Source organism: Nannospalax galili, unplaced genomic scaffold (assembly GCF_000622305.1).
Source record: "Nannospalax galili isolate Female #2095 unplaced genomic scaffold, S.galili_v1.0 scaffold31, whole genome shotgun sequence".
NCBI lineage: Eukaryota > Metazoa > Chordata > Mammalia > Rodentia > Spalacidae > Nannospalax > Nannospalax galili.
In genome coordinates this window covers 4041830-4068079 of record NW_008332149.1, presented here as the reverse complement: position 1 = coordinate 4068079, position 26250 = coordinate 4041830, and the positions used below count along the sequence as shown (strand labels likewise).

Here is a 26250-nt window from a genome sequence, read left to right as displayed (position 1 = left end):
GACTGCTCTTGAGGAGGACACAGGTTGGAATCCCAGCACCCACATGACAGCTAACCATCCATAACTCCAGTTTCAGGTGATCCAACGCCTCTTCTCACCTCTGCAGGCAATGCATGATATAGGTTCGCTTATACGCATGCAGGCAATACACCCAACACCCATACACATAAAAGAGAAATAATAATTTTTTTTTTTAATTTATGGGCTGGAAAGACGACTCAGTGGTTAAGACCACTGATTGCTCTTGCACAGGACCTGGGTTTGGTTACTAGCACCCACATGGCAACTAGCAACTGTCCATAACTCCAGTTCTAGGGGATTCAATGCCCTCTTCTGACCTCCAAAGGCACTGCACGACATGGGTGCACCTGCATACATGCAGGCAACACATTCATTAAAACACATCATTAAAAAAAATTATTTTATGTCTGTGTGTTGCCTGCATGTATGTAAGTGCGCCTGTGTGTGCAATGCTCGCAAAGGCAAGAAAAGGGTATTGGATCTCCTGATCTGAAGTTACAGACAGCCATCAGCCATCATGTAGGTGCCGGGCATTGAACCTGAGTGCCCTGCCAGAGCAGCCAGTGCTCTTAACTGCTGAATCATCTCTTCAACAAGCCCCTTAAAGAAAAGAGGTTTAGCTGGGCATGGTGGTGGACACCTTTAGTCCCAGCACTCAGGAGGCAGAGGCAGGCGGATCTCTGTGAGTTCAAGACCAGCCTGGTCTACATAGTGAGTTCCAGGACAGCTGGGGCTACAGGGAAACGCTGTCTCAAAAAAATGAAAAAAAAAAAAAAAAAAAAGGTTTATTTTTATTTTATTTTTAATGTATATGTGTGTCTGTGTACATGCGTACCAGAGGCCAGAAGAGGAGAGGGTGTTGGATTTCCTGGAGCTAGAGTTACAGGAGGTTGTGAGCCAGTGGATGTGAGTGTGGAAAATGAACTCAGGTCTTCTGTTAAAGCAGAACATGCTCTTAATTGCTAAGATGTCTCTCTAGCCTAAAATACTTCTTACCCAAGATTGGCAGATGCCAGACAAGTCTGTGATCTCAGCATCTGGGAGGTGGAGGCAAGAGGATCAGGAGTTCAAGATCATCATTGGCTATATAGCTGAAGCCAGGCACAGGCCAGTCTGGGCTACATGAGGTCATATCCCCCCACCCTCAACCTCCACTGGCAGAAAACAAAAGGACAAAGGAAGTAAGAATAGTGATATAGACATTAAATGAGGGTAGTTAGCTTCTACTTCTCATTTCTAGGTGTGGAAGTTTCTGCTGCCAGTAGCTTTGGTTATCTTGTGATTTGCTAGTTTCCAATGGGTGTAAATTTTCATTTCAAGGTAGAATGAAATACCTTGAAATACGATTCCCTACTTAATAAGCAGCAGCCACAATCTCCTTTTTTGTAGTGTTGGGGGTTGGACTAGGGCCCTCCACAAGCCAAGTGACCAACCACTGAGCTACCCTCACAGCTCTTTTTTACAGTCCTCCCACCTCAACCTCGTAGGCTGCACTAACACTCCCAGCGAATCTACAATTTCCTGAACATGTGCCTCAATACTAAGCATCACTGAGCTGAGAGAGAGCTCGGTCCGTAAAGAGCATGCCTTGTAAGCATAAGGACTCAATCCTCAGAATCCATGTAAAGATGGGTGGTGGCAAATGCTTGTAATCCCAGTGTTGAGGAGACAGAGATAGGTTAATCTCTGGGGCTCGCTGGCCAGTTAGCCCTGTCTACTTGGTTAGGTCTAAGGTAGTGAGAGACGCTGTTTCAATGTGCCTATCTCCTGGGGATCGGCACTGGAGGAGGACCTCTGGTCTCCACACACATGCGTATAAATGCATGCACCTGTATATGTGCACACACACCCCCTCAAATAAATAAATAATAAATAAATTAATTAAATAAATAATAAATTAAGTAAGTAAGTGAAAAAGCAGCATCAACAAAACAACAAAAATGTAGCTATCTTTTCAAGGTAACTGTCCTCCACTTAACATACCGGGAGGAGTGACCTCCCTTCAGAAGTGATAAGCACATTGATATTGCAAGGGAACTCCATCTGGTGGTAACTGAAGTCATAATCCACCTTTTGCCAAGTTATCAGGTTGCTCAGGGCGGTCACATTATGAACACCTGGAAAAGTAAGAACATCTTTTTCAGTCATGTGATTTGAAACACTTCAGCTTGACTGACAAGGATCATAAGACATGAGGTTTCTGCTACTTAAATAAAGGACAGAAGGCACTGAGAACTTATCAAGCTGAATGTCACTAAATGTTCACTAGGTTACAGTTCCACAGGTAGTATTAGGCCAGCTGGAACTTTCTAAGGCTACAACTTTCCCAAATCTAATGCCTAGTATCTGATATGCCCTTGGTTGGCACAAACAGGACCCCGCTGAGTTCACTACTCCCTAAGTCTTGGCTAAAACAAGACAGTGAACTATTTCTGTACACAAGTAAGGCTGCTGCGAGTTCTTCTTCCCTCCCCTCACCCCAGCTTCCTTCGTGTGCCACCACCTCTGCCTGATTTTCCTGATTTTAAGCTCCCTTGCCTTAGAAGTTTCCCAATCTGCATTATTTTTCATCTACTTTAACCTCTTGGACACCCCAGCACAATGGGATACAGTACTGCTTTCCTGGTTCAATCATCTGAGCTATCAATTTTTTTTCCCCATATTATTCTCTGAGAACTGTTTACAAGGCTCACATAGGAGGCACAAAGTGTTATTAGGTCTATTCTGTGCATCTATTTTGAGGTAGTAGGTAACTAACAAAATGTCATGGCAAAGGGGTGTACACAATCTGCAATACATGCTTTAGTCAAATGTGCATTTAAAAAATATTAAAAATTTATTTACTTTTATTTTGTATGCACGAGTGTTTGCCTGCATGTATATAAATGTATCCATGTCATACAATGCCCACAGAGGCCAGAAAAGGGTGTCAAGATTCCCCTGGAACTAAAGTTAAGGATGGCTGTAAGCCACTACCACATGAGTGCTAGGAACTGAACCTGGTTTTCTGCAAGAGTAGCCAGTGCTCGAAACTGCTGAGCCATCTCTCCAGCCCCTTAAAAATAATTGTTCAATGTCAATCTGTCTTAAAAGCCACTTCCAGATCTAGCTAAATGGAGCCAAGTTAGAAGACAGGAAGTACTGCAGATGTACCTGGGGTGTCCAATTGCCCTTGTTCTAGAAGGGTCTCATCGATGACCAGGGAAGTATTATTAGGCAGCTGGAGGAGTCCGCTCACCAAGCGATTGGCTGTATAGTCTTTGTGGGGAATGAATTTCAGCCGGTTCATGTTTTCTATAGTCATCTGTAGACGAAAAGACTAGAAGAGAAATTTTTTAATGAGCAAAGATCCAAGCTTCTCTAACACACACACACATACACACTTAGAGGTAAAACACTTATGTTTCACATAGAACGATCTCAATTTCTAAGGGAGTATAACATGGTTTCTGTTAGAAAGAACTCTTAGAAGCAAAGCTATCTGTATCCACATTATAATATCAAGAGTGGCTTTACTCTCGAATGTCTTCAGTTGGGTGTGGCAGCACATGTGTGTAATTGCAGCACTCGAAAGACAGAGGCCAGCCTGAGCTACAAAAGTAAATATGCTATTCTCAATATCTTGAAGAATAATTTTATTATGACAATTTGAAACAAACAGTAGACAACTGACCTACATTCATCAGATAAGAAGCCTAGTTCTGATGCAGCACAAGCCAACGAAACACGAAATGTCTATATTATCCAGAGACAAGAAGAGAAAGCTCTCTAAATTCAAACCCTATTCATTTACCACAGACCACCTGCAGATGACTTTGAATAAATCTTAGATGGGGAGCAGAGCATGCTGAAGTGGGCGCACCCCTGCAGACCTCACTGTTGAGGCTCCTTCTCATTAGAGCAGGGACCCTATACACCTCTGCCGCCTCCAGCCCCACCACACTCAATGCCCTTGTCTGCTCAAGATGCCTTACACCCTTCCATGCCTGCAGAGAAACATGGAGAGATGGCTCAGTGGTTAAGAACACTGGCTGCTCTTGAAGAGAACCAGGTTCAGTTTCCAGCACTCACATGGTGGCTAACAACCATCTTGAACTCCAGTGAATCCAATGCCTACTTCTCATTTTCATGGGCATTACGTGACATGAATGCACTTATATACATGCAGGCAAAACACCTGTACACATATAATAATAAAAATAAATAAATTTAAAACAAAAACAAAACGTGACGCTATAGAGGGGCTGAGCTTTGCTCTGCCACAGAAGCATAGGCAGATTACATATACTTAACTGTAGTAAAAGTTGTATGAGGTATACAGAAGGTGTAGAGAAAGGACAGGTATGTCAAGAATGACGTGAGGAGTCACAGTCACAGCAGAGAGTAAACAAAGCACAGTAAAGTGATCAGAGTAAGAAGGAAACACCCCCTGGGCTGTCACCTGGACCTTCCTCCAACACCCTCTCCCATGTCCTGAATGTGCAAAGAACCCCTGGCCTCACAGCTGAGAACCAGCTTCCCTCTGACCCCTTTGTCTCAGTGCTGGTGCCACATCAGCCCCTCTGCTGCATCCCTCCCACACACCAGCATGCCATTCCTCACTGCCTCTGCATGTCTGGTCCATGTGGGGAGATATGACGCCCCAAGCAGCCACTAGGTCCAGAGTCTCGGACCCTACTCAATGCCCGGGCAGCTCTGCCTATGTCCACCGCTTGTGCCTCCTATCCCTTCTCCAGGGCCTTCACTGTTCCTCAGTACATTTTAAAAGAAGACATCATCAATCACTTTCCTGGTTGGTCATGCATCACAAACACACAAGCTCCATAGGACAAAAACCCCAACTACTGCAGTAGAAGTGATAGAAGGCTAGGGAACTGCTAAGACCCTTTACAACATCTATGAATAAAAAATTGCACCTCTACTGCATTATTTCAACCTATAGCAGATCATGAAAATTTCACTGATGGGTTTTCAGGTCTTCAACTTCAATAACCACTTAGGAAAACACACTTCAAACCAAAACAATACATCACAAGAGACACAAAAGTAGAAATAGATCAGAAAAGCTATTAATTTGACATTAAAGAGCTTTGCAAAAATGCAAAACAATGTCAGTTTTATTACTAATTTCTAATGAATTATTCAACATTATCTTCAGTTTTATCATTAATGTGGGAAATTAGTGAAGGCATAACCCACAGAACAGGTAGCTGAGTCTACAGGACTGCTCAGAAGAGGGCTGCTTGACTGCTTTACTGTTAGAGGGCCTGAGAGAGCCAGCACTCAGACACTGGATGGCTGTCCAATGAATGATCTGGCTTTGCCTCTTGAGTTCCCAAAGTAAGAGGTGATGAGTATTTTCGGTCACACAATGCATCAGAACAAATCCCATCACACTCATTTCCCAGAGGCTGGCAAAGAAATGCAGCCTAACTTTCCAAACAGCAATTAAAACAGGGGCGTGGAGATGCACAGCCTTATGACCTCAGCTGAGAGAACCAGACTCATATAATTTAGAGCTTATTTAGATTTAAGATTCTAATGCACGCAAAGGACGCCAGATTAAACAAATTGGCATCAACAAAAAGTACAATTTTAAGGGAATTACTTACTGCAATTGCATTAATTGCTAGATTTAGAAATTTGTGCTAAGGCAATCAACATGAATGTTTAGGAGAGTACATTTTAAATTTTGTAAACTGGCAGGCTGTCCCCTGTAAATGAGATCCATTAAGATCTCAGATGACTTGGGTCAAGTGGAAAACCAATGGGATTTGCTGAATGCTTAGATTTACAATACTTTTAATAACAATCTTACTGCTGGAACAAGGTGTTGAATGATTCGATATAAGTGTTCTGTGAAGGCGCTATTCCGTGGGCAACCACTCAAGTTAACTGTAAATTTTCCTAGTGGAAGAACATCTCTTCTCGTATATCTAGAGGGGGAAAAAGAACAAAAGACACGAAAATATTGTCACTAAAAATGTAGAACACTTTGGCTATTTTATTAGAATAACTACAGCTAAATACTAGCCAATACTTAAAACTATCAAGAATGTTTAAACACCTTTTCAGCCCTCTCCAAACATTTTTGAGTGGACTGTATTAGGAACTCGAGGCAAGGCTGGGCTTGGTGGTTTATGCCTTTAACACCAGCACTTAGGGGGCAGAGGCAGGTTGATCTCTGTGAGATTAAGGCCACCCTGGGTTACATAGTGAGTTCCAGGCCAGTTTGGGGCTACAGGAAAACCCTCAAAACCCAAACAAAACCAAAACCAAAATAATCCCTCTGAGGCATAAGTGGAGACCAGAGTACTTCAGACTTTGGAAGATCGTATCGACCTGTCTGAACCCTTAACGCGAGCTGGTAGCCAATGCTTCACACCCCGACCTGAGAAGCATGCCTGTGTTCAGGCGGTTCTGACTTCCCCCAAATTTTAGGCTTTCAGATTAGAGACTAGTCAGAAGTGACAGAGCAATGATATGACTCTAGAGTCCGGCTCCAAAGTCTGCTTTTGGGCAGTCTGTACTGTCTCAGATCCCTGAGGAAAGGGAAGACTGGGAACTGCAGTGTATTCATCATGCAGAAGTGCAAAGACCTAACTAACATCTTGGGAAATGGTTCCAGTGTGGCACGATTTGATAATGGAATAGTGTACGGCCATTAGAAGTTCTTGAAGACTTATGATGGGAAAGTTTAATTCATAAATTGTGAAAAGCAAGATATGGATTTGTGCTTAGAAGACAATTGATATCTACATCAGTACACACAAGATACAAATATAAATACATATAAAAGAGCATGAACAGGTAACAAAAATTAAGAGACAGTCTCTTGGGATGCGATTACAAGACAACTTCCCTCGTGTTGTTGAAGACATTACTTTTGTAGCCAAAAAAACAAATACAGCGGAGTGAGGCCAAGGTGCTAATGCCAATGCACATGCCTGCTGTTCTCAGAAGCAGAGTATCCAGAGGTGTACAAAGAGGACAGGATGCAAACAGGGGCTGGGGCTGAGTGGTAGAGCTGTGTCTAACATGCATGGGACCCTGGATTGTACCAAAGGGAAAAGAAGAACACAGAAGTTAAGAAACAGCTCATTTTTTCATCAGTCAGGTCCTTTGTCTGACCTTGGCTTAAATGTATTAAGAGCGTATCATCAAAATGCTTTGCGGGACACCGAGGAAAGGTGATGAAGAAATCCATATTTGGAATAATGCTTGATACACCAAACAAAAAACCCACTGGACAAGGAAACTGATGAACTAAAACTGAAAACCTCAGGAGGTCTCCACCACGCCTTAATTCCCAGGACGAAGACAGCACTTACACTGTAGAGATGAGATGCAGTATAAGGTACTCAGCAGCCAGGCTATCTCCCAAGAGCGCATGAGTGAGGAACCCAAGAAGTTCCGCTCTGACTGGGGACAACTCAGAAAGGAAACTTGACACAACTGCAGGAAGAAGGAAGGGTCAATCAGAACGTGAACACACAACAGCACTGCACCTGCATCTCACTGCAAAAAATCCCAACACAAACAAAAAACCCACGAAGAAAGCATTATGATTTTGGAGATGATGAACATGAACTTATAATAGTGGCTAATACAGGTCCGGTGTGGGATGCACACCTTGATCCAGCACTCAGGAGGCAGGGGCAGGCAGATCTGAGTTCAAGGCCAGCCTGGGGTACATAGCGAGTTCAAGGCCAGCTGGGGCTACAGGGAGACCGTGTCTCAAAAAGACCAAAAAAAAAAAAAAAGGGATAATAAATGATGTCAATATTGATCAGGGTGGGGAAGATGGCTCAGAGGGTAAAGGTGCTTACTGCCAAGTCTGATGCCCTGAGTTCAATCCCTCAGCTCCATATAATGGAAGGAGAGTAGTGGCTCCTGCAAATTGGCCTCTGACCCCCACATGCATACCTCACCAATACATGAATGTAACTTCGGAAAAAATTTTAAGAAATAATGCCAAAGGGGCTGGAGAGATGGCTCAGTGGTTAAGAACACTGGTTGGTCTTGCAGAAGACCCGGGTTCGAATCCCAGCACACATATGGCAGCTAACAACTGTCTGTAACTCCAGTCTCAGGGGGATCCGATGGCCTCTTCTGACCTCTGTGGGCATTGTACAACACGGGTGCACTTACCTACATGCAGGCAATACACACATACACATAAAATAAAATAATAAATTTTTTTTTAAAAAGAAATAATGCCAATATTCGAACAAAACAGCTTATTTATCTTTTCATTGTTGTTGAAGTTTCATTTCAATGAAGAGAAGTAACAGAAAGAAAACGGACAAATCAACAGATACTACTAGAAAAAATGTATTCTGATGAGTAACGACCTCCCTCCATCCCACTATGAACACATGGAGGGTGAGCCTGTCGCTCACTGGCTGCAACACTTACACTTACAGGTTCTGCTCTCTTCTTTGTTAAGGCAAGTGGGTAACAATGGATTGATGTGCTGCAACTTCTGGGCTAAAATTACATGAATTCTTGGCACTAATGAGGCAGGAGGACTGTGCACCCTCTGCTCCTCTGTGTCTGTGCACTCCATGGGGTCTAGTAGCACAGAGCTGTCCCTGTGGAGAGAAGGCGGCTCCGGTTTAAAGATGCCAAATTACAGAGGTGTAAAGCAATGAACACGCTGAAGACCAACTCAGAATCCACTCTAAGAGCTTCTCCATTTCCCTAGAGGGCAGAGAGTGGCCCCTTACTCTAAGGGGGGGGGGTCACAGTACAGTAGAATGTATTTATTCTACAACATATGATCAATGTCTTTAACTCAGTAAGCTATCACTGCTGTAAGCAGGATACAGGATGTCACTCATATGGCTATTCAAGGCAGTGCTCTCTGAACTCTCAGCTGAGACATCAAACACTTTCCACCAAATCTCGCTGCTGGGATCTTTTTTTCAAAAGTCATTGTTATCTGGTATTCAGTGAACAGAGAATCATTCCTTACTATCTTGCTGATGGTCTCCTCTACACTTTACTTTTATTGGACGCCTCTACCTCCCCTAACAGAGAGTGGGCAAGCCATGAAAACAGTGTGAACAGATCTGTAGTTCAACACTTAATAAATGACAAAGTATAAAAGAATACAAATATGCTTTTTTTTTTAAAAAAAAAGTGTATGAGTGTATTGCCTGCATGTATTTGAATGCACAGTACAATGCTGTGGAGGTCAGAAGAGGGTGCTGAATTCCCCTGGAACTGGAGTTAAGGAAGGTTTGTAGTCGCCATGTGGGTGCTGGGAATCAATCCTGGGTCTTCTGCAAGAGCAGTCAGTGCTCTTAACCGATGAGCCATCTCTCCAGCCCCCTAGGCTATCTTTTACAGTACAGAGAGCAAGTAAAACCAATGTGATCACTAGCAAGATGGCTCAGCGGTTAAGAGTACTGGCTGCTCTTGCAGAGGACCTGAGTTCGATTTCCAGCACCCACATGGCAGCTAGCAACCATCTCAAACTCCAGTTCCAGGGGATCTGGTGTCACCTACTGGCCTCTGAGGGCACTGTATGCATGTGGTGCACTTCAATGAAGACAAAACACTCACGCACATAAAATAAAAAGAAAACAAAAAAAGTGTGAACTTCTCAGATTTTGTTCATTCTATTCTTTTGCCAAAATAAAGGACTGGCACCCCACCCCCATTGCAGTAGAATTTTCTTGTTAAATACTGGAGACTCTGACAATAAATAAATAAATAAATGAATAAATGAATAAATAAATAAATAAAATAAAGGGGCTGGAGAGATGGCTCAGTGGCTAAGAGCACTGGCTGCTCCTGCAAAGGACCAAGCTCCCAGCACCCAAGGGTGGCTAACAACCTTTGTTAACTCCAGTTCCAGGGGATCTGACACTTTCTTCTGACCTCAGGTCATTCACATACATGCAGGCAATAGACTCATACACATAAATTTAAAACATTAAAAACATTAAAATATTAAAAAAATAAGCAAACAAAAAAAGTCAGAATAAGCAATTTTAAAGAATGTTACAAAGAGAGCAAGTTTATTTAAAATTACTTAAAATGTGTTTTCTGACATTTTATTTTATTTTAGATAGGGTCTCACTGTATAACCTTGGCTGGTCTAGAACGGAACTCAGAATATAAACCAGGCTGGCCTTGCCTTGAACTCAAACCCGGCAACTTTCCTTCTTAATTACTTGATTACTGAGGCCTCTTGGTTTAGAGGTGAAAACCTCACATTAGGGTAGACTGTGGGGTGAGAATCCCAAGTTATTGAACTGTAAGCTCTAAAATGAGTTTGTGTATAGAGTACTGAAGGCTGTGCATCACAAAGTTACATGCTTTAGTCATCTGTTTCAGTGATTTAACAATTTAAGAATCCTGGAATCAGGGATGGAGAGATGATGGCTCAGTGGTTAAGAACACTGACTGTTCTTGCAGAAGACCCAGGTTTGAATCCCAGCACCCACATGGCAGCTAACAACTGTCTGTAACTAGTTCCAGGGGATCCGACAGCCTCTTCTGTCATCCGTGGGCATTGCACGACATGGGTGCACTTACCTACACACAGGCACAATACTCATACACATAAAATTAAAACAACAAATAAAATATTAAAAAAAGAAGGGGCTGGAGAGATGGCTCAGCAGTTAATAACACTGGTTGTTCTTGCAGAAGACCCGGGTTTGAATCCCAGCACCCACATGACAGCTAACAACTGTCTGTAACTACAGTGCCAGGGGATCCGATAGCCTCTTCTGACCTCGTGGGCATTGCATGACATGGGTGCACTTACCTACATGCAGGTAATACATGCATACACATAAAAGTAATAAAAAAAATATTGGAATCAGTGAACAGGAGGCGTATTTGAACAACTTTGGGGTATAGCACTCTTAAAAAAAAAACAAAAAAAAAAAACAAAAAAACTGGAAGCTGGGCATCATGGTACACACTTGTACTCTCAGCATTCAGAGGGCAGAGGCAGGAAAAGCACCCCAAGTTTGAGGCCTGCTCTACATTGTGAGCTACAGACCAGCTAGAACTGCAAACAGATAGGGAACTTTAATTACTAGGCTGCTTTTCATAATGGCATGTGCTACCAATTCCAAGACTCCATTCTATATGGACTGTGGAACTGAGATAAAGGCATACTGAGAATGACAGGAGCTAAAACTAATGGCTTTCTCCTTTTTATTTTTTGAGATGGTTTTGCTATGTAGCCCAGGCTGGCCTGGAACTCATGTTCCTCCCGTCTCCTGGGAGTTGGAGTGTGTACCACCATACACAGCAAACTCAATAGTTTTTCATAGAAAAAAAAATTTTTTTAAGATGAATGTGTATATAGATGTAAGTGAGCTATAGTTTGGATCCCGTGTATCCCTCAAAGTCTATGTGTTAAAAGCTTGGTCTTAATGCTGCTCCTAGGGGGGAGGAGGGGGGAGGTCCCCAGGGAAGGGCAAGATTATGGAATTGAGCCAAGTGTATGTGAACTGCACCTTCTAAAGCTGTAAGCTAAAATACAGCTATCCTCTTCATAAGCTGATATACTGTATTATAATATATAATATATTGTAATGTAATATATTGTATATTATGTATACTGTATATATTATATATTGTATTATAATATACTGTAACACTGTATATATTATAATATAATACTGTATATATATATAGTATACAATAATATACTGTATTACAATTATAATAATATACAGTATACGGTGGTGCATGCCCGTAGTCCCAGCACTTGGGAGGCAGAGGCAGGTGGATCTCTGAGTTCAAGGCCAGCCTGGTCTACATAGTGCGTTCCAGGACAGCTGGGGTTATATGGGGCTATAGAGAGACTCTATTTCAATAAGACCAAAAAAAAAAGATTGTATTATAATGTCAGAGATAACTATCACTGTGGGGTGTCTGTCTTTCTGTCTCCTCTCATCTCCTATCTCTGTCTACTACATGGGTCAAAAAAAAAACTCAGGTAGAACTTGATAATTGATTTTTAAATAGAATTCCTCACCAGAAGAAAATAGTGTACCTTGAAAAATAGGTGACAGGACTCAGTGGTTAAGAGCACTGGCTGCTCTTGCAGAGGATCTGGGTTAGATTCCCAGCACCCACATGGCAGTTAACGACCATCTATAACTCCAGTTCCAATGGATCCAGCACCCTCTTCTGACCTCTGCAGTCATCACATGACATGGGTACACTTACATACATGCAGGCAAAACACTTATACACATAGAATAAAACAATTTTTTTTAAAAAAGAAAAAAATAGGTGGCCGGGCATGGTGGCACACGTCTTTAATCCCAGCACTTGGGAGGCAGAGGCAGGTGGATCTCTGTGAGCTCGAAGCCAGCCTGGTCTCCATAGTGAATCCAGGACAGCTGGGGCTACAGGGAGTCCCTGTCTCAAAAAGACCAAAAAAAAGAAAAGAAAAAAGAAAAAAATAGGTGATATTTTTGATGGTGCATGCAAAGTTCAAGTTGCTTAATGTGCCAAAAAATAAATACTGAAAACTGTTAAGGTTATCTTAAAAAGGACCTAGAGTCTATTCACAATCTGGGAAAATGTGAGTTTCAGATAACATACTAACATTGAATAAAATAAGACTCTAAGCCGTGTGTGGTGGCGCAAGCCTTTAATTCCAGCACTTGGAGATAGGCCGATCTCTGTGAGTTCTAGGCCAGCCTGGTCTACAGAGTGAGTTCCAAAAGACCAAAAAAAAAAAAAAAAAAAAAAGGAATCATTTGACCACCTTAAAAAAAAAAAAATCCATCTTTCTATTTCAATAAATTGAACAATAAATTTAAAAGGAGTGACTAGAGAACTGATCCAATGAAGACCCATCAAGGACACAACAGGAGTCAATGGAAGCTGAGCTGCTTCATGTTCACATCCAAATACGTTCCTCTAAACCAGTAATGACAAGTAAAAACCACTAACAGGAGAGACACAACTGTAACCACATGATCAATCTCAGTGCTGCACTGAGGACGCAGAGGCAGGGGACTGCTGCAGGCTCAGGGCCAGCCTGGTTTATCCTATTCAAAGTCAAAGGATGGATAGGGTGGAGAATGCAAACAGCAAGAATGGCAAAAGCACAGAGGCCATGAGTGGAGGCAACTGGTAAACCTGGAGATGGGAAAGGGAGTTCTTTATAACTATCCACCACTTTCCTGAAATTATGTAAAAATAGAACAAAAAAAGCAGCAAGAGACCCACCTTTCGTCATTATTCAGTGTACTCAAAACGGGGTCCACAGACAGAACACCATATAACTCCAAAACATCATTCACTTTGAAGCACTCCCAATCTTCGTAGACCTAACAACACAAAATCAGGTCAGCACTAAACAACGTAAAAACCCAGAGAGGCCAGGTACTTGATGAACTCAGGCTGCTAATCAGCACACACCTTCAAACCAAAACTCCCACATGATGTCTGTCCTCATGATCTGTCCCACAGGTTGCCTGTCAGAAGTTGGGAACAGCCAGGTGTGTTTATGTAGCTCTGGCTGATCTGACACTTGCTATGTGGCTCACTCTGGCCTCTAACAAACATCAATCTTCCTGCCTTGGCCTTCCTGAGCCAGCTCACTCAGTTTATTTTTTGCACCAGGGTCACATTAATTGTAGCTCAGGCTGGCCTTGAATTCTTGATCTAGAGGCCTATGTCAGCCACTAGAATGTTCAGATTATAGGCACGTGCTGCTCCACCCAGCATGTATTTCATTTAAATACAAGAAATGGGTTTTGAAAAGAAAAACAGCAAAAATAAAATATTACGAAGCTAGAAATGATACAGGAAGGAAGTAGACGTGAATTAAAAAGTTGTTCCACTTCTAGGTGTGATATGTTTTCCCCCTTTGGTCTTTTCTTCTTCTTTACATAGACCAGGCTGGCCTCAAACTCACAGAGATCAGCCTGTCTCTGCTTCCCAAGGGCTGGATTAAAGGCCTGTGCTCAACCACACCCGGCTCCCTTTTGTTTTTTTGAGGCAGGTTCTAATGTAGCTCAGGCTGGCTTTGAACGATGTACCCTTCTGCCTCCACCTCCTGAGTACTAGGATTAAGAGCTTGTGCCAGTATACAAGGGTCCCCCAAAGATGGTCACAGCCCATGCCTTGGAACTGGTGAACATGTTACCCTACATAAAGAATTTGCAGATGTGATTTAGGACCTCGATCTGGGGACTATCCTGGATCATCTGGGTGGGCTCGGTGTCATCAGACAGGTCCTTAAAAGGGGGGACTCTTTCTTGTAGGAAATGTGGCTATAAAAGGTCAAGATACAGTGTTGCTCTCTGACGGTTAGAGGAGCCACAAGCCAAGGAATTCAGGCAGTTTCTCAAAGCTAGATAAGGCAAAAAGTTCAAAAACAAACCAGACCCCACCCTCTCCACCATTCTCCTCTAGAGCCACCAGAAGGGAGCACAGCCTCCAGACACCTTGGTTTTGCTCCAGTACCCATGTCAGACTTTCAATTAAAGCCTACAATTCAACACATCAAGCCTACAATACAACACATTTTTATTGCTGAAGTATAAATATGGAATGATTTTTTATAGCAGCAAAGGAAAATAAAGAGACATGCTAAGGTCTTTTTAATGCCCCTCCCGCTTCAATTTCTGAGACAGTAACATCTGCGGCTATCAAGCTAGGAAAGGTTTCACCACCTTCACGAGGCAGGCAGGGCCCTTCTCTCCTGGCAGTGGGAAGTTCAGATCGAATGGGGAAGAGACGTTTAAGGAGTTCAGCTGCTGCCCAGTGGAAGCTTCGGTTTCTAAACGTTTAGGCTCTCCGCACCACTGAAGACCACCGACGCTCCCTAGAATCAAAGAGCATGGTACTTAGTCACTTCTAAGGTGGAAAGAAAAGAACATTCCAAAAGCTAGCACTTCTCAAGTTTGACATTATGACATTATAAATCATATTTGAAAGATTGTTATTCCAGTTTTAATAACATACCAACAAGCATCTGTGTCTGACCTATGCCAAAGAAATATGCATCTAAAAATTCCTTTCTTGTACAAAATATCAATGCTGGGCATGGTGGTGCAAGCCTTAATCCCAGCATTCAGGAGGCAGAAGCAGGTGAATCTCTGAGATTGAGGCCAGCCTGGTCTATATAGTGAGTTCCAGGACAGTACCACTACAGGGAAACCCTGTCTCAAAAAGACAATGCCTTTTGTCTGAGCCCTGCCAGAAAACCCAAAGGAACAAAAAAATTACTCCATCAAATCTAAGTATTGTGCTTTGCTTTTGAGACAGGGTCTCATCCCGTAGCTCAGGCTGGCCTCAAACTGCAGGTGATTCTCCCGTCTTAGCTTCCTGAGTGTGTGAGCCACCACATCCAAATTAAGTACTTTTAAAACTTAGTTTCAGCTGGGTGTGGTGGCGCACGCCTGTAGTTCCAGCACTTGGGAGGCAGAGGCAGGTGGATCTCTGTGAGTTCAAGGCCAGCCTGGTCTACATAGTGAGTTCCAGGACAGCTGGGGCTACAGGGAGATCCTGCTTCAAAGACAAAAACCAAAAAAAAAAACCAAAAAAACCCCCCAAACCTTTGTTTCAATATAGTCACACGGACATCTGTAACCTAAAAAACAGATACACCATCAACATTAGAACACCCTGGGAGAATGTACTTTTTTCCTATTTTTAAGCAGGAATAAAGTCACGCAGCAATACATTCATTCACCAAATATATATTGGTATTCACTATATACCAACAACAGGCTAAAGGCTGGGAGATGGCTCAGTAGGTGCAAGTACTTGCCACCAAGCCTGATGACCAGAGTTTACTCCCCAGAACCCACATCCTGAAAGGAGGGAACCAACTCCCCCAAGTTATCTTCTGTCCTCCACGCATATGCTGTGGCATGCATGTACCCACACACATACAATAAATAAATGTAAAAATAAAAATGATTGCATGTTAGGGCTGGAGAGATGGCTTACTGAAGAGCACTGGCTGCTCTGGCAGGGGACCCAGGTTCGGTTCCCAGCACCCACATGGCAGATAATAACCATTCTTAACTCCAGTTCCAGGCAGTCTGACTCCTTCTCCTGGCCTCCCAGGGGACTGCGCACTTGGGAGGGGGGTGTTATATGCAGGCAAAACATTCATACACACAAAAATAAAAAAGTTAAAAAAAAAAGTGTGTGGCAGCTCACATCTTTGATCCCAGCATTCAGGAGGCAGAGGGAGATCTCTGTGTGATGGGGGCAAGCCTGGTCTACAGGGAGAGTTCCAGGCCAGTCAGGGGTACAGGGAGACCCTTTAAAAAAAAAAAAAAAAAAAAAAAATCAGCCGGGCGTGGTGGCACACACCTTTAATCCCAGCACTCCGGAGGCAGAGGCAGGTAGATCTTTGTGAGTTCAAGGCCAGCCTGGTTTACATACAGAGTTCTAGGCCTGTGGGGCTACAGGGAAACCCTGTCTCAAAAAAGACCAAAAAATAAAAAATAAAATTAGATTCATTACTGGGATGTACACATAAAAAGAGTGGCTATGTACAGAGTAGGTACAGTCTGACGTTGATAACTAATTAGAATAAAAATGTAGCTTGCCATATCATGGAATATTACTCGGAAATGAAAAAAATTTTTTGACAGATGCAACAACTCAGATGGATTGAGATAAATTACACTGAACAGGAGAAAAGCCAAGCCCCAAAGTTTCTATAATGGATGATTCCATTTATCCAAGACTCTCGTGACAGAGGGGTGGGTAATAGAGGAGGAATGGCTGCCAGGGCTTGGGGCCCAGTGGGCAGGCAGGTTATAATCAGCAAACGGTAGACTGAGGTCTCGGTAAGGAACTGTGCTGTATCTTTACTGCTGTAGTAGTTGCATGAAACCATACGTAATAGGAGCTGGAGAGATGGGACAGCACTGGTTGCTCTTGCATAGGACCCACGGTCAATTCCCAGTGTCCACTTGGCAGCTAACAACTGTCCTTAACTCCTGTTCCAGGGGAATCCAACATCCTCTTCTGATCTCTGTGAGCACTGCATGACACTGGTGCACTTACATATATGAGGCAATACACTCACACACATAAAAATAAAATAATTACACACACATATAACTATACATGATAAAATAGAACTTAAGCACCACAAATAAGTGTGCATATAAAATAGTGAACTCTGAGTAAAGCTGATGGATCGCCTCAACACCATTTGCTGGTTGTTAAAGTGTTGACGGGTTGTTCTGTAGCTCAGTGATGCAGCTCTTGCCTAGCAATGTATTAAGCCCTGGGTTAAATCTTCTTCACCTCAGAACAACAAAAAGATTATTCTATTAATATTACAATTATGCAAGTATCACTATTACAGTTATAAACTCTCTGTAAAATTAAAAAAAAATTTTATTATTTTTATATGTATGCATGTATTTGCCTGTATGTAGGTAAGTGCACCCGTGTCGTGCAATGCCTGAGGACGACAGAACAGGCTGTTGGAGCCCCTGGAACTGGAGTTACGGACAGTTGTTAGGTGTCATGTGGGTGCTGGGATTCGAACCCAGGTCTTCTGCAAGAACAGTCGGTGTTCTCAACCACTGAGCCATCTCTCCAGCCCCTGTAATTTCTTACAATAGTATATAACTCTATGCTAATCTCAAAATAAGTTAAAAAAAATATATAGTCTGAAATCAACAAGTTGAACTTTCATAAAGGTATAAAGAACCTTATGGTTTATGATGCTCAAGCAAAAAAGGCAAGAAATACAAAGCAGCATAGACTGCTGAAGACCTCTGCAAGAAAATCACCACAGTCTCTGGGTTCAGTGTGTCACTTGTCAAAATACATTATTAATCTGAATGAACTTGGAGGATTAAAAATAACTGTGTACATTAAGTATAAAAATTAAACATTTTAAACATTAAAATATGCTTCAGCATTAAACAATTCAGTAATGTGAATCTACAATACATAATATACAAATGCCGACACACAATATATAGACGAAACTCATTTGTAAATGTTTATCCTTGACAGTTCAATGTGCTCCCTCAACCCTGTCTTGAAGACAGAAACTGGCTGGTTTATTGGTTTTCTCTCTTCTTCCTAATTTCCCCTCGAATTAAAGATACTGAAGGGATGTGACCAACACACAAAAAAGAAATAAAAGACAAACTTATCTACCTGCCATATAAAGGAAGTCACTGTTCATAAAACCCAATATTGAAATTAATATGCAGTGACAGAAATTCTTATGCCCTTAGAAACTTTCACTTCCTATTGTTTAAGAGTTGGGATAAAAATGAAAATGAAGATAGAAAAGATCTTTTTCCAGTCAAGCACTTGAGACTAAAATCAAACAACTAGTAATTAACTGCTCAGTAATAGAACATACTTTTCTAAAGAGCACTTACTACGAAAACTTTCAAAAGTACCTCTAATTCTTTTGTTTTGTTTCCCAGTGCTGGGGAATCCAGAGCCTCAAGCCCGCTAGGCAAGCACTCTACTGTGGAACTATATACCCCAGACCCCAAAACATCTACAGTTATGATCAATGTGAAATGAGGTTACTGTATCACCAGCTCCTAGATCTAAAACAGTGTTAGCTAACTCTGAACACAAGTCTGCTGGGAGGTACCAGCAGGAGTCCAAGGGCACACACTATCTGACTGTCTGGCACCTGCATGCTGGTCTTTCTGCTTATTGGGCTGTAGGTCCATATCTTCATCATCTTCGTAACTCCTCTTGTGCCGACTGGGGGTGTAGGAAGTTGAAGGACTGACTCGAGCTTGGTTTGCATTGACATAGGCGTTAAATAAAAGGTTAAGAAAAAAAACTACCTTGAATTGGAAAATATCCTAAATTGTTAATTATATCATTATAAAAGACCAACTCGACAACTCAGTTAAAGTTTTTTGTTTGTTTCTTTAAGACAAGGTCTCCCTGTAGCCCCACCTGGCCTTGATCTCAGAGATCTTCCTGCCTCTGCCTCTCTAGTGCTAGGATTAAAGGCATGTGCCACCATGCCTGTTTTTAAAACAAAGGTTTTTAAAAATTTTTGTTATTTATTATTTTTATTTTATGTGTATGAATGTATTCCCTGCATATATGTAAGTGCACCCATGTCATACAATGCCCCTGGAGGTCAGAAGAGGGCTTCTGACCCTAGATCTGGAGTTACAGACAGTTGTTAGTCACCATGTGAGTGTTGGGAACTGAACACAGGTCCTCTCAAAGAGCAGTCACTACTGCTGAGCCATCTCTCTAGTCCCCTAAACAAAGTATTTTTAAAAGGAAGCTAGACTTCTACTTTTGGTCACGACAGTATTCTGTGTCCCCTACTCTTGAAAACCACCATAAAAAACAATAAACACACGTGAAACAACTGCTTACAGCACTGGACAACAGGGAGGATAAAATTACAGTCCTTCCATGAGGAGACACTCCAGGGAAACCCTGCCTCCTTCCAGCAGCAGAAGGCCCCTTCCAAATGATAGCAAAGAATCAGAGAGGACTTGCTCCAGCTCAGGACTGCGGAATTAACAGGAATTAGCAAAAAAGTACTGCAGAAGAAGCAGTGGTAGGCAGAAGACCCAAAAATGTGCAGGCTACATTTATCTCTGACCAGGTTCCAAGCTGGTGATTTCCCATGTTAGGAGTCGCATTCCCTGCCACCTAGCAGAGAACAGCTGCTGGTTGGCCAAGAGCTACATGGAGGCTCCCAGTACTAGCAATGGGCCTGGCTCAGCACCCCAGGTACTGAAGGCCCAGACACAGCACGTCCTGCTGACAGGTACCATGTCTTGTGGAACAAGGGCTTTCTATACCCACCTCGACAAATAATGCAGTATAGGCTAATTTATGTGCAAATGAAATACACGTGAATAACACAAAGGGACGGAGATACATAGAACTTGACTATTGAAAAGATCAAAGAACTCACAAGGGAAATTAGAGAACAATTTGAAGAAAGTAAAAACCTAACAAATCAAATCTGTAGGATGAAACTGAAGCAGTGCTTAAGACAGGGATTTGCTGCTCTAACTGCAATACCAAAAATCTGAAATCAATGATTCCAGATGCTAGAGAAACCAAACTAGGGGTTGAAGATGTGTGTCTACCTAGCACACAAAGGGCCCAGGCCAATCCCCAGCTCCTAAAAGGCAAAAGACAGACAAGGCAAACCCAAAAGGAAGAGGAAAAAAAGGGTAGGAACAAATGGAAGCAGAAAGCAGAGTGGGTATCTGTCACATTCCTAGCAACTGTGACCAAGGTGGGAAAGAAAAACCAACATCACTGAAAAGGAACCAATGTCAGAGAGCCCACACATGAGGAAGAAAACAAGGAAATATAAGAGAAGCTTTTACGAAAAGACAGTAAATCTGGTGGGTTTGATGGTGTATGCCTCTAGCACTTAGAAATGGAGGGAGGGTGATCGGGAGCTCCAGGCCAACCTGAGCTACATGAGACCCGACCTCAGAACACAGACACAAACAAAGCAAAGACACAACAACGGACACAAAATATCTGTCAAAAACTGAACTGTCAATTAAAGTTTCACAAAGAAAATGCCAGGCCCCAAACTGGTAATAATCTCAAAGCTTATCTAACAGAGAGTGGAGACTGTATGGATAATCATTCAGCAATAAAAATGAATGAACGCCAGGCGAACGCCAGGCATGGCGTGGCGGTGCATGCCTTTAATCCCAGCATTCGGGAGGCAGAGGCAGGTGGATTTCTGTGTGTTCAAGGCCAACCTGGTCTACATAGTGAGTTCCAGGACAGCTGGGGCTACAGGGAGACCCTGTCTGAGAAAGAACAACAACAACAAAAAGAATGAACTACTGACGTAGTTCAAAAGTATTATGTTAAATGAATGGCTTCAGACAACAAAAAAAACCTGAGAAGATTACAGACGGTATGAATCTACTTATCTGACACCGGAGAACAATTCAAACAAATGCATGGTGAAAACCGTCAGGACATTGCTGAAGGGGCAGGAAGCAGTGACAGGAAAGGAACACGGGAACCAGCAGGCAGAAATTCTTCATTTAGGCTGGGGTATCTGCTCTGTACTGTGTACATTTTTACCAAAACCACTGAAGTGCACCCTCCTTTAAAATCAGAACACTTGGTTCTCAGCACCTGCTTGGGCTGCTCACAACAGCCTGTAACAGCCTGACAAGTTTCAAGGTCTCCACTGGCACCCGCATTTGGATACATAAATAAAATAAATCTTAATTATGAAGATAACATTTCAGTACCTATAAATCTACCTCAATCCTTCCAACAGTATTTCACTATAGGTATGTATCATAATTTACGTGTTTCTCAATAAACACACTGAAAGCATTCCACAGACAATGAAATATAGATAAAAGGATATTTCTTTGACCCACGAAGACTCCCCAGGCACTGGAACACAGTAGAACGTTTGTCTTTCCAAAGTGGTAGATCGTGGAGAGTTTAAATCAAGTTCTTGCTGAGGCTGTGATATACAGAAAAGTATTTTTAAAATTTTGTTAAGTAAAATTTAAAAATATCGACTACATTTTTACATTATAAAATCATAGTAAATGTGTCACCTCAAGTCAATGTGATTAGCAAAGTACCTAATTTCAAAATGCCCTCCCTCCCTCCCTCCCTCTCTCCCTCTCTCCCTCCACACACAGTTGAGGCTGACTTGTAATCTACCACCCTCAGGCTCCCAAGTACTGGGAGGCACTGTAAAGGCATGTGTGACTACATACTGTTTCCAAACCTCACCATTTTTGTTTTGTTTTTGAGGCAGGGTGTTACTCTGTAGCACATGTTGGCCTCTAACTTATAGCAATTCTCCTGCCTCAGCTTCTTAAATGCTAGGATTATAGGAGTGAGTCACTACATCCAGCTTTCAAAGTACCATTTTTATCATTTATTGGGGGTGGGGAATATATGCATGGCATGGTGTGCAAGTGGAGGTCAGAGCACAATCTGTGGGAGTCTGTTCTCTCCTTTCACTATGTGGGTTCTGGGGACTATACTCAGGCCATCAGGTTTGGTAGAGCAGCACTCTTATCTACTTATACCTGCCACCCTCAAACTACCATTTTAAAAAACAAAACTGATGAAATCATTTCAAACACAATGATCAAAACACAATGCCTCAAATTCATAATATGTAATGTCCTGGGTTACACCATTAAATCCTCCTAAAGACAAAGCAAGGGCTGGGGGGGTCTAGCTTGGTGATAAGACAACTTGCTTAGCATGTATGAGGCACTGGGTTCGATCCCCAGTGCACTGGCCCTCCAAATAACAAAGTACCTGATTATCTGTCTCTTCTTAGAACTACTAATTCAGCCAGTGTTATCAAATTTAATGAAATACTCATTACAGTTAGCTCAGAAATATATTTAAAATTCAGACTGTAGTCCCTCAAGAAGGTGTACCCTCTCTAACTGGGTGTGGTGGCATACGCCTTTAATTCTACAAATTGAGAGGCAGGTGGATGGATCTCTGTGAGATCAAGGCCAGCCTGCTCGACATACTGAATTCCAGGCCAGCTGGGGCTACAGGGAGACCCTGTTTCAAAAAGACCCCTCCCCCAAAGATACACTCTGTACCTCAAATCTTTACTTATAAAGGCCTAAGAGGAGGGCTAGAAAGACAGTTCAGCGGTTAAGAACCCTTGCTGTTCTTGTAGAGGACTAGGGTTAGGTTCTCAGTACTCACATGGTGACTAACAACCATCCTCAACTCCAGTTCCAGGGTATCCAAAACCCTTGTTTGGCTTCGTTGGGCACCAGACACACACACATGATGCATTTACATATATGCAGGCAAAACACTCATACACATAAAATTAAAATAAGATCTTTTAAAAACAGTGGCGTACTCTTCTCTTAGAACCCTTTTACTTTGGAGAGCTCTTTCCTCACAAATCTATATTTGCTCTGCAAAAACAAAAAACAAACAAAAAGTCCTAGAACAGACCTTTGTGACAGCATGCTTGAATCCGGAGATTACAAATATGAACTAGATATAAAAAAGTTGTACATAAAATGATGGATTTTTACCATGAAAATTTCACATTTGGACATCATGCATTTTGCTCAAATTCAAATGACAAACTTTTTAAAACAGGGTCTCATGTATCCCAGGCCGGCCTCAAACTCACTATATAGCTGAGGATGGCCCTGAACTTGTGATCCCTCCCAAGTGCTGAGATCATGCATTCACTGCCACCAGCTTACACAGTGCACTCTGTCGATTACTCAGCTACATTCTCAGTTCTTAACCTGTTTCTTTTCGTTGTTCAGCATTTTCCTGTCCAGTGCGAAGGTCCTTTCCCTGGAATGGGACTCTCGTTTAAGACCTAATACCCCCTCTGAGCCTGCAGCATGATCACATGCAGCTACTTCCAGATGCCTAGAATGCTGAGGTACAGAATACTACTGCATACTGGAGTGTGGAGAGTGCCTGCAGGTGAAGGAGTCTGTGAATGCTTTAGGACTCCTTACCAACACATCGATAGTCAATCCATTAACTTGACACAATATTTGTCCTAAAGAAACACTAAAAGAAAACAGAGATACTGCAAGGCCTGAAAGCTCACTATGTGTTCTGGTCCTTCAGCCCACTAATCTAGAACTTTATTCAACCAGGAAAAACTCATGTGTATTCATAGCCAGGGAATTAATTAGGGTTTAATTGACCAACTCTCAAGATCTGGGTAAGTAAAAAGCCCCAAATAAGCAAATGAAACCAGGATTTGGATCCACAAAGCAGAGAGCAAGGCTTAAAACAAGGAGCTCTGCAGAAGCCTCACCTTCCTACTGACCTGCCCGGTCAAGCCCACCTAGTTTTTCCTATAGCTGACAATCAGGGTCTGTGTTTCAACAGAGACCAAAGAGCCAATGGCAAAATTTTTTTTTAGAGATTTTATTTTTTTCAAAGATTTATTTTTACTGATGTGTATGTGTGTGTCTTGGTGTGCATATATATTCCACGTGTGCAGGTGCCCATGGAGGACATGTACCTTACAGTTGGCTGTAAGCACACAACATGGGTGCTAGGAACTGTTGAACTCAGGTCCTCTAGAGGAGCAGTAACTGCTCATAACTGCTAAGACATGTTTCCAGCCCCTCTATTTGATTTCTAATTATGTGTCTTTGTGTGGGTACACGTACATGAGTGCACGTGTCCAGGGAGGCTAGAAGTATGGGATTCCCTGGAGCTAGAGTCACAGGTGGCTGTGAGCCTCTTGATGTTAGGTGCTGGGAACTGAACCTGGATTCTCTGTAAGAGCAGTATGTGCTTTTAACTCAGCCACCTCTCCAGCCCCAATGGGAGAGACTTTTTTTTTTTTTAAACAATGTATTCTGCTTTCATTTTATGTACAAATGCTTTGCCTACATGTATGTAAGTGTACCGTGCATGCAGTATCCATAGAGGTCAGAAGAGGGTGTGGTAACCTACTCAATTAAAGTCTAAGTTAATCTTTCACTTTCATCTAAAAAGAATATCGTAAGGTTTCATCAACTATACAGATATTGAGAAAAGAATTTTGTCACTTATAATATTCTACTTTGCAAGAAAAAAAACAAATCAGAAAACCATGTCATTCAAGATCCACCTGTTCTACATAGTGAGTTCCAGGTCAGCCAGTAGTACATGGTGAGACCCTGTCTCAAAAACAAAACAAAAACAACCAACCACCCCCCCAACATCAGAAAAACACTCAAAGACAAAACATTTTCACATGATTTTTTAAAACTTATTTATACATATGACAAGTAAATTAAAGACAACAAAGAAAAATAAATTGTTTAGGGAGAGGGGGAAAAAATCACACTAAAAGTTGCATATCTTAAAAGATACATACCCCACACTCTGCCACATCTCTATACTTTCCAAAATGAAGAACCTATGACCCCAAACAAATGACAACAGGGTTATAGAAATATGAATAATACCACATGTGATGATAGAAAATTTCAACCCCTACCTCCCAAATACATACACGTGCTTTTGTGTTTTGGTTAACTGTTTCATACACTCCCATGTAAAACTCAGGGTCAAACATATCCTGAATCATGCAACGAAATTTGACAAAACTGTTAGGTTTCAAATAATGGAGGGGAACTTCATTCAATGATGGCACCTTCAAAGAAAACAAACAAATAAGTTAACAAAATATTCTGTTTGTAAAACATTAAATGCACGCTTATACTTAAAACCCACCCTCTTGGGAAACTGAGTGCTCTCAATGGTCAATTTAACACAACTCAACTGCTGAACAAAACTTCTGTCTGAATCCTTCCAAGTTTGTGTGGTAACATACACATAACACAGGCGGCTGCTTTTCCTTCCAAATGCATGCATAGCATATGCATAACTCCCTGCCCACCTTTAGTTTAGCTTTTTTGGGAGGGAGGGGCAGCAAGGTCTCACTCTGTAGCACGGAATGGCCTAAAATTCACTATATAGCTGGCCTTGAACTTTGGTGATCCTCCTGTCTCGTTAAGTGCTCAGGCATGAACCACCACACCAGACTCATGAACCCTTTTCAACGGACAGAGAGGCATTTACTTCAATGAGCTCTTCTTAAACACACACAGGCCAATTCTTTTAGCAGGGGAACAAAACTAGGTCAACAACCATGCTCAAAACCAGTTTGTCCTAGGACGGAACAGTCAGTTACTGCCACCTAGAGGCACAACACAGAAGTATTTAATTACTTGTGCTTATTTTAGAATATATACATTGACATATATTTTTAAATTACATGATGGTTCCTACTCCACTGAAAGAAACTGTAGTCTGCCCCACCCTCTCCCCTGAAACAGCAGTAAGCTTACCCATTTAGGAGCATTATTTTCTTTCAGCTTTTCCTTGAAGTATTCAATAACTTTCTTCTCCCAGTCAGGATTAATTCCATTTTGGGCTGAAAGAGAAACATAGTCATCAAAGTTAAAGGTACACCATGTATCAGTAAATTATGTTCAGGTCAGTCACACATTAGCTTACCCAGTTAAAACAAGTAAATGTGCATCTGGAACATTCAGGCATCCAGGAGTCTCCCTGCTGAGTACTGACCCATTGGCTTTCTGGTGCTCACAACCTGGAGCCGACTGCCTGTGGACTGCTATGGGGCTGACCTAGATGGAGCAGCATGAGGTAGTGTATAAAGGAGCTGGCTCAAAATATTTAAAAAAAATTTTTATTTATTATTTTTATTTTATGTGTATGCGTGTATTGCCTGCATGTAGGTAAGTGCACCCGTGTCAT

The 26250-nt window shown here is 42.1% G+C and overlaps 1 protein-coding gene across 4 annotated transcripts in view; it reads right to left on the bottom strand.

The window, feature by feature from the left end:
* Mcmbp (minichromosome maintenance complex binding protein) overlaps window positions 1–26250 on the bottom strand; it is a 49749-nt gene that overhangs the window by 9122 nt on the left and 14377 nt on the right. Inside the window, exons 2-14 of one of the 4 annotated variants that reach the window (XM_029560742.1) lie at window positions 25990–26120; window positions 25821–25906; window positions 24983–25123; window positions 24845–24886; window positions 21365–21466; window positions 18659–18788; window positions 14691–14842; window positions 13240–13340; window positions 8440–8615; window positions 7353–7476; window positions 5840–5957; window positions 3175–3340; window positions 2005–2138 (exon numbers count right to left, since the gene is read on the bottom strand). In XM_029560742.1, the coding sequence (XP_029416602.1) occupies window positions 2005–2138; window positions 3175–3340; window positions 5840–5957; window positions 7353–7476; window positions 8440–8615; window positions 13240–13340; window positions 14691–14842; window positions 18659–18788; window positions 21365–21466; window positions 24845–24886; window positions 24983–25057 (1320 nt within the window). In that variant the 5' untranslated portion in view covers window positions 25058–25123; window positions 25821–25906; window positions 25990–26120. The remainder of the gene's footprint in view (window positions 1–2004; window positions 2139–3174; window positions 3341–5839; window positions 5958–7352; window positions 7477–8439; window positions 8616–13239; window positions 13341–14690; window positions 14843–18658; window positions 18789–21364; window positions 21467–24844; window positions 24887–24982; window positions 25124–25820; window positions 25907–25989; window positions 26121–26250) is intronic. The other 3 variants (XM_008827301.3, XM_008827302.3, XM_029560741.1) reach the window with 3 other exon arrangements.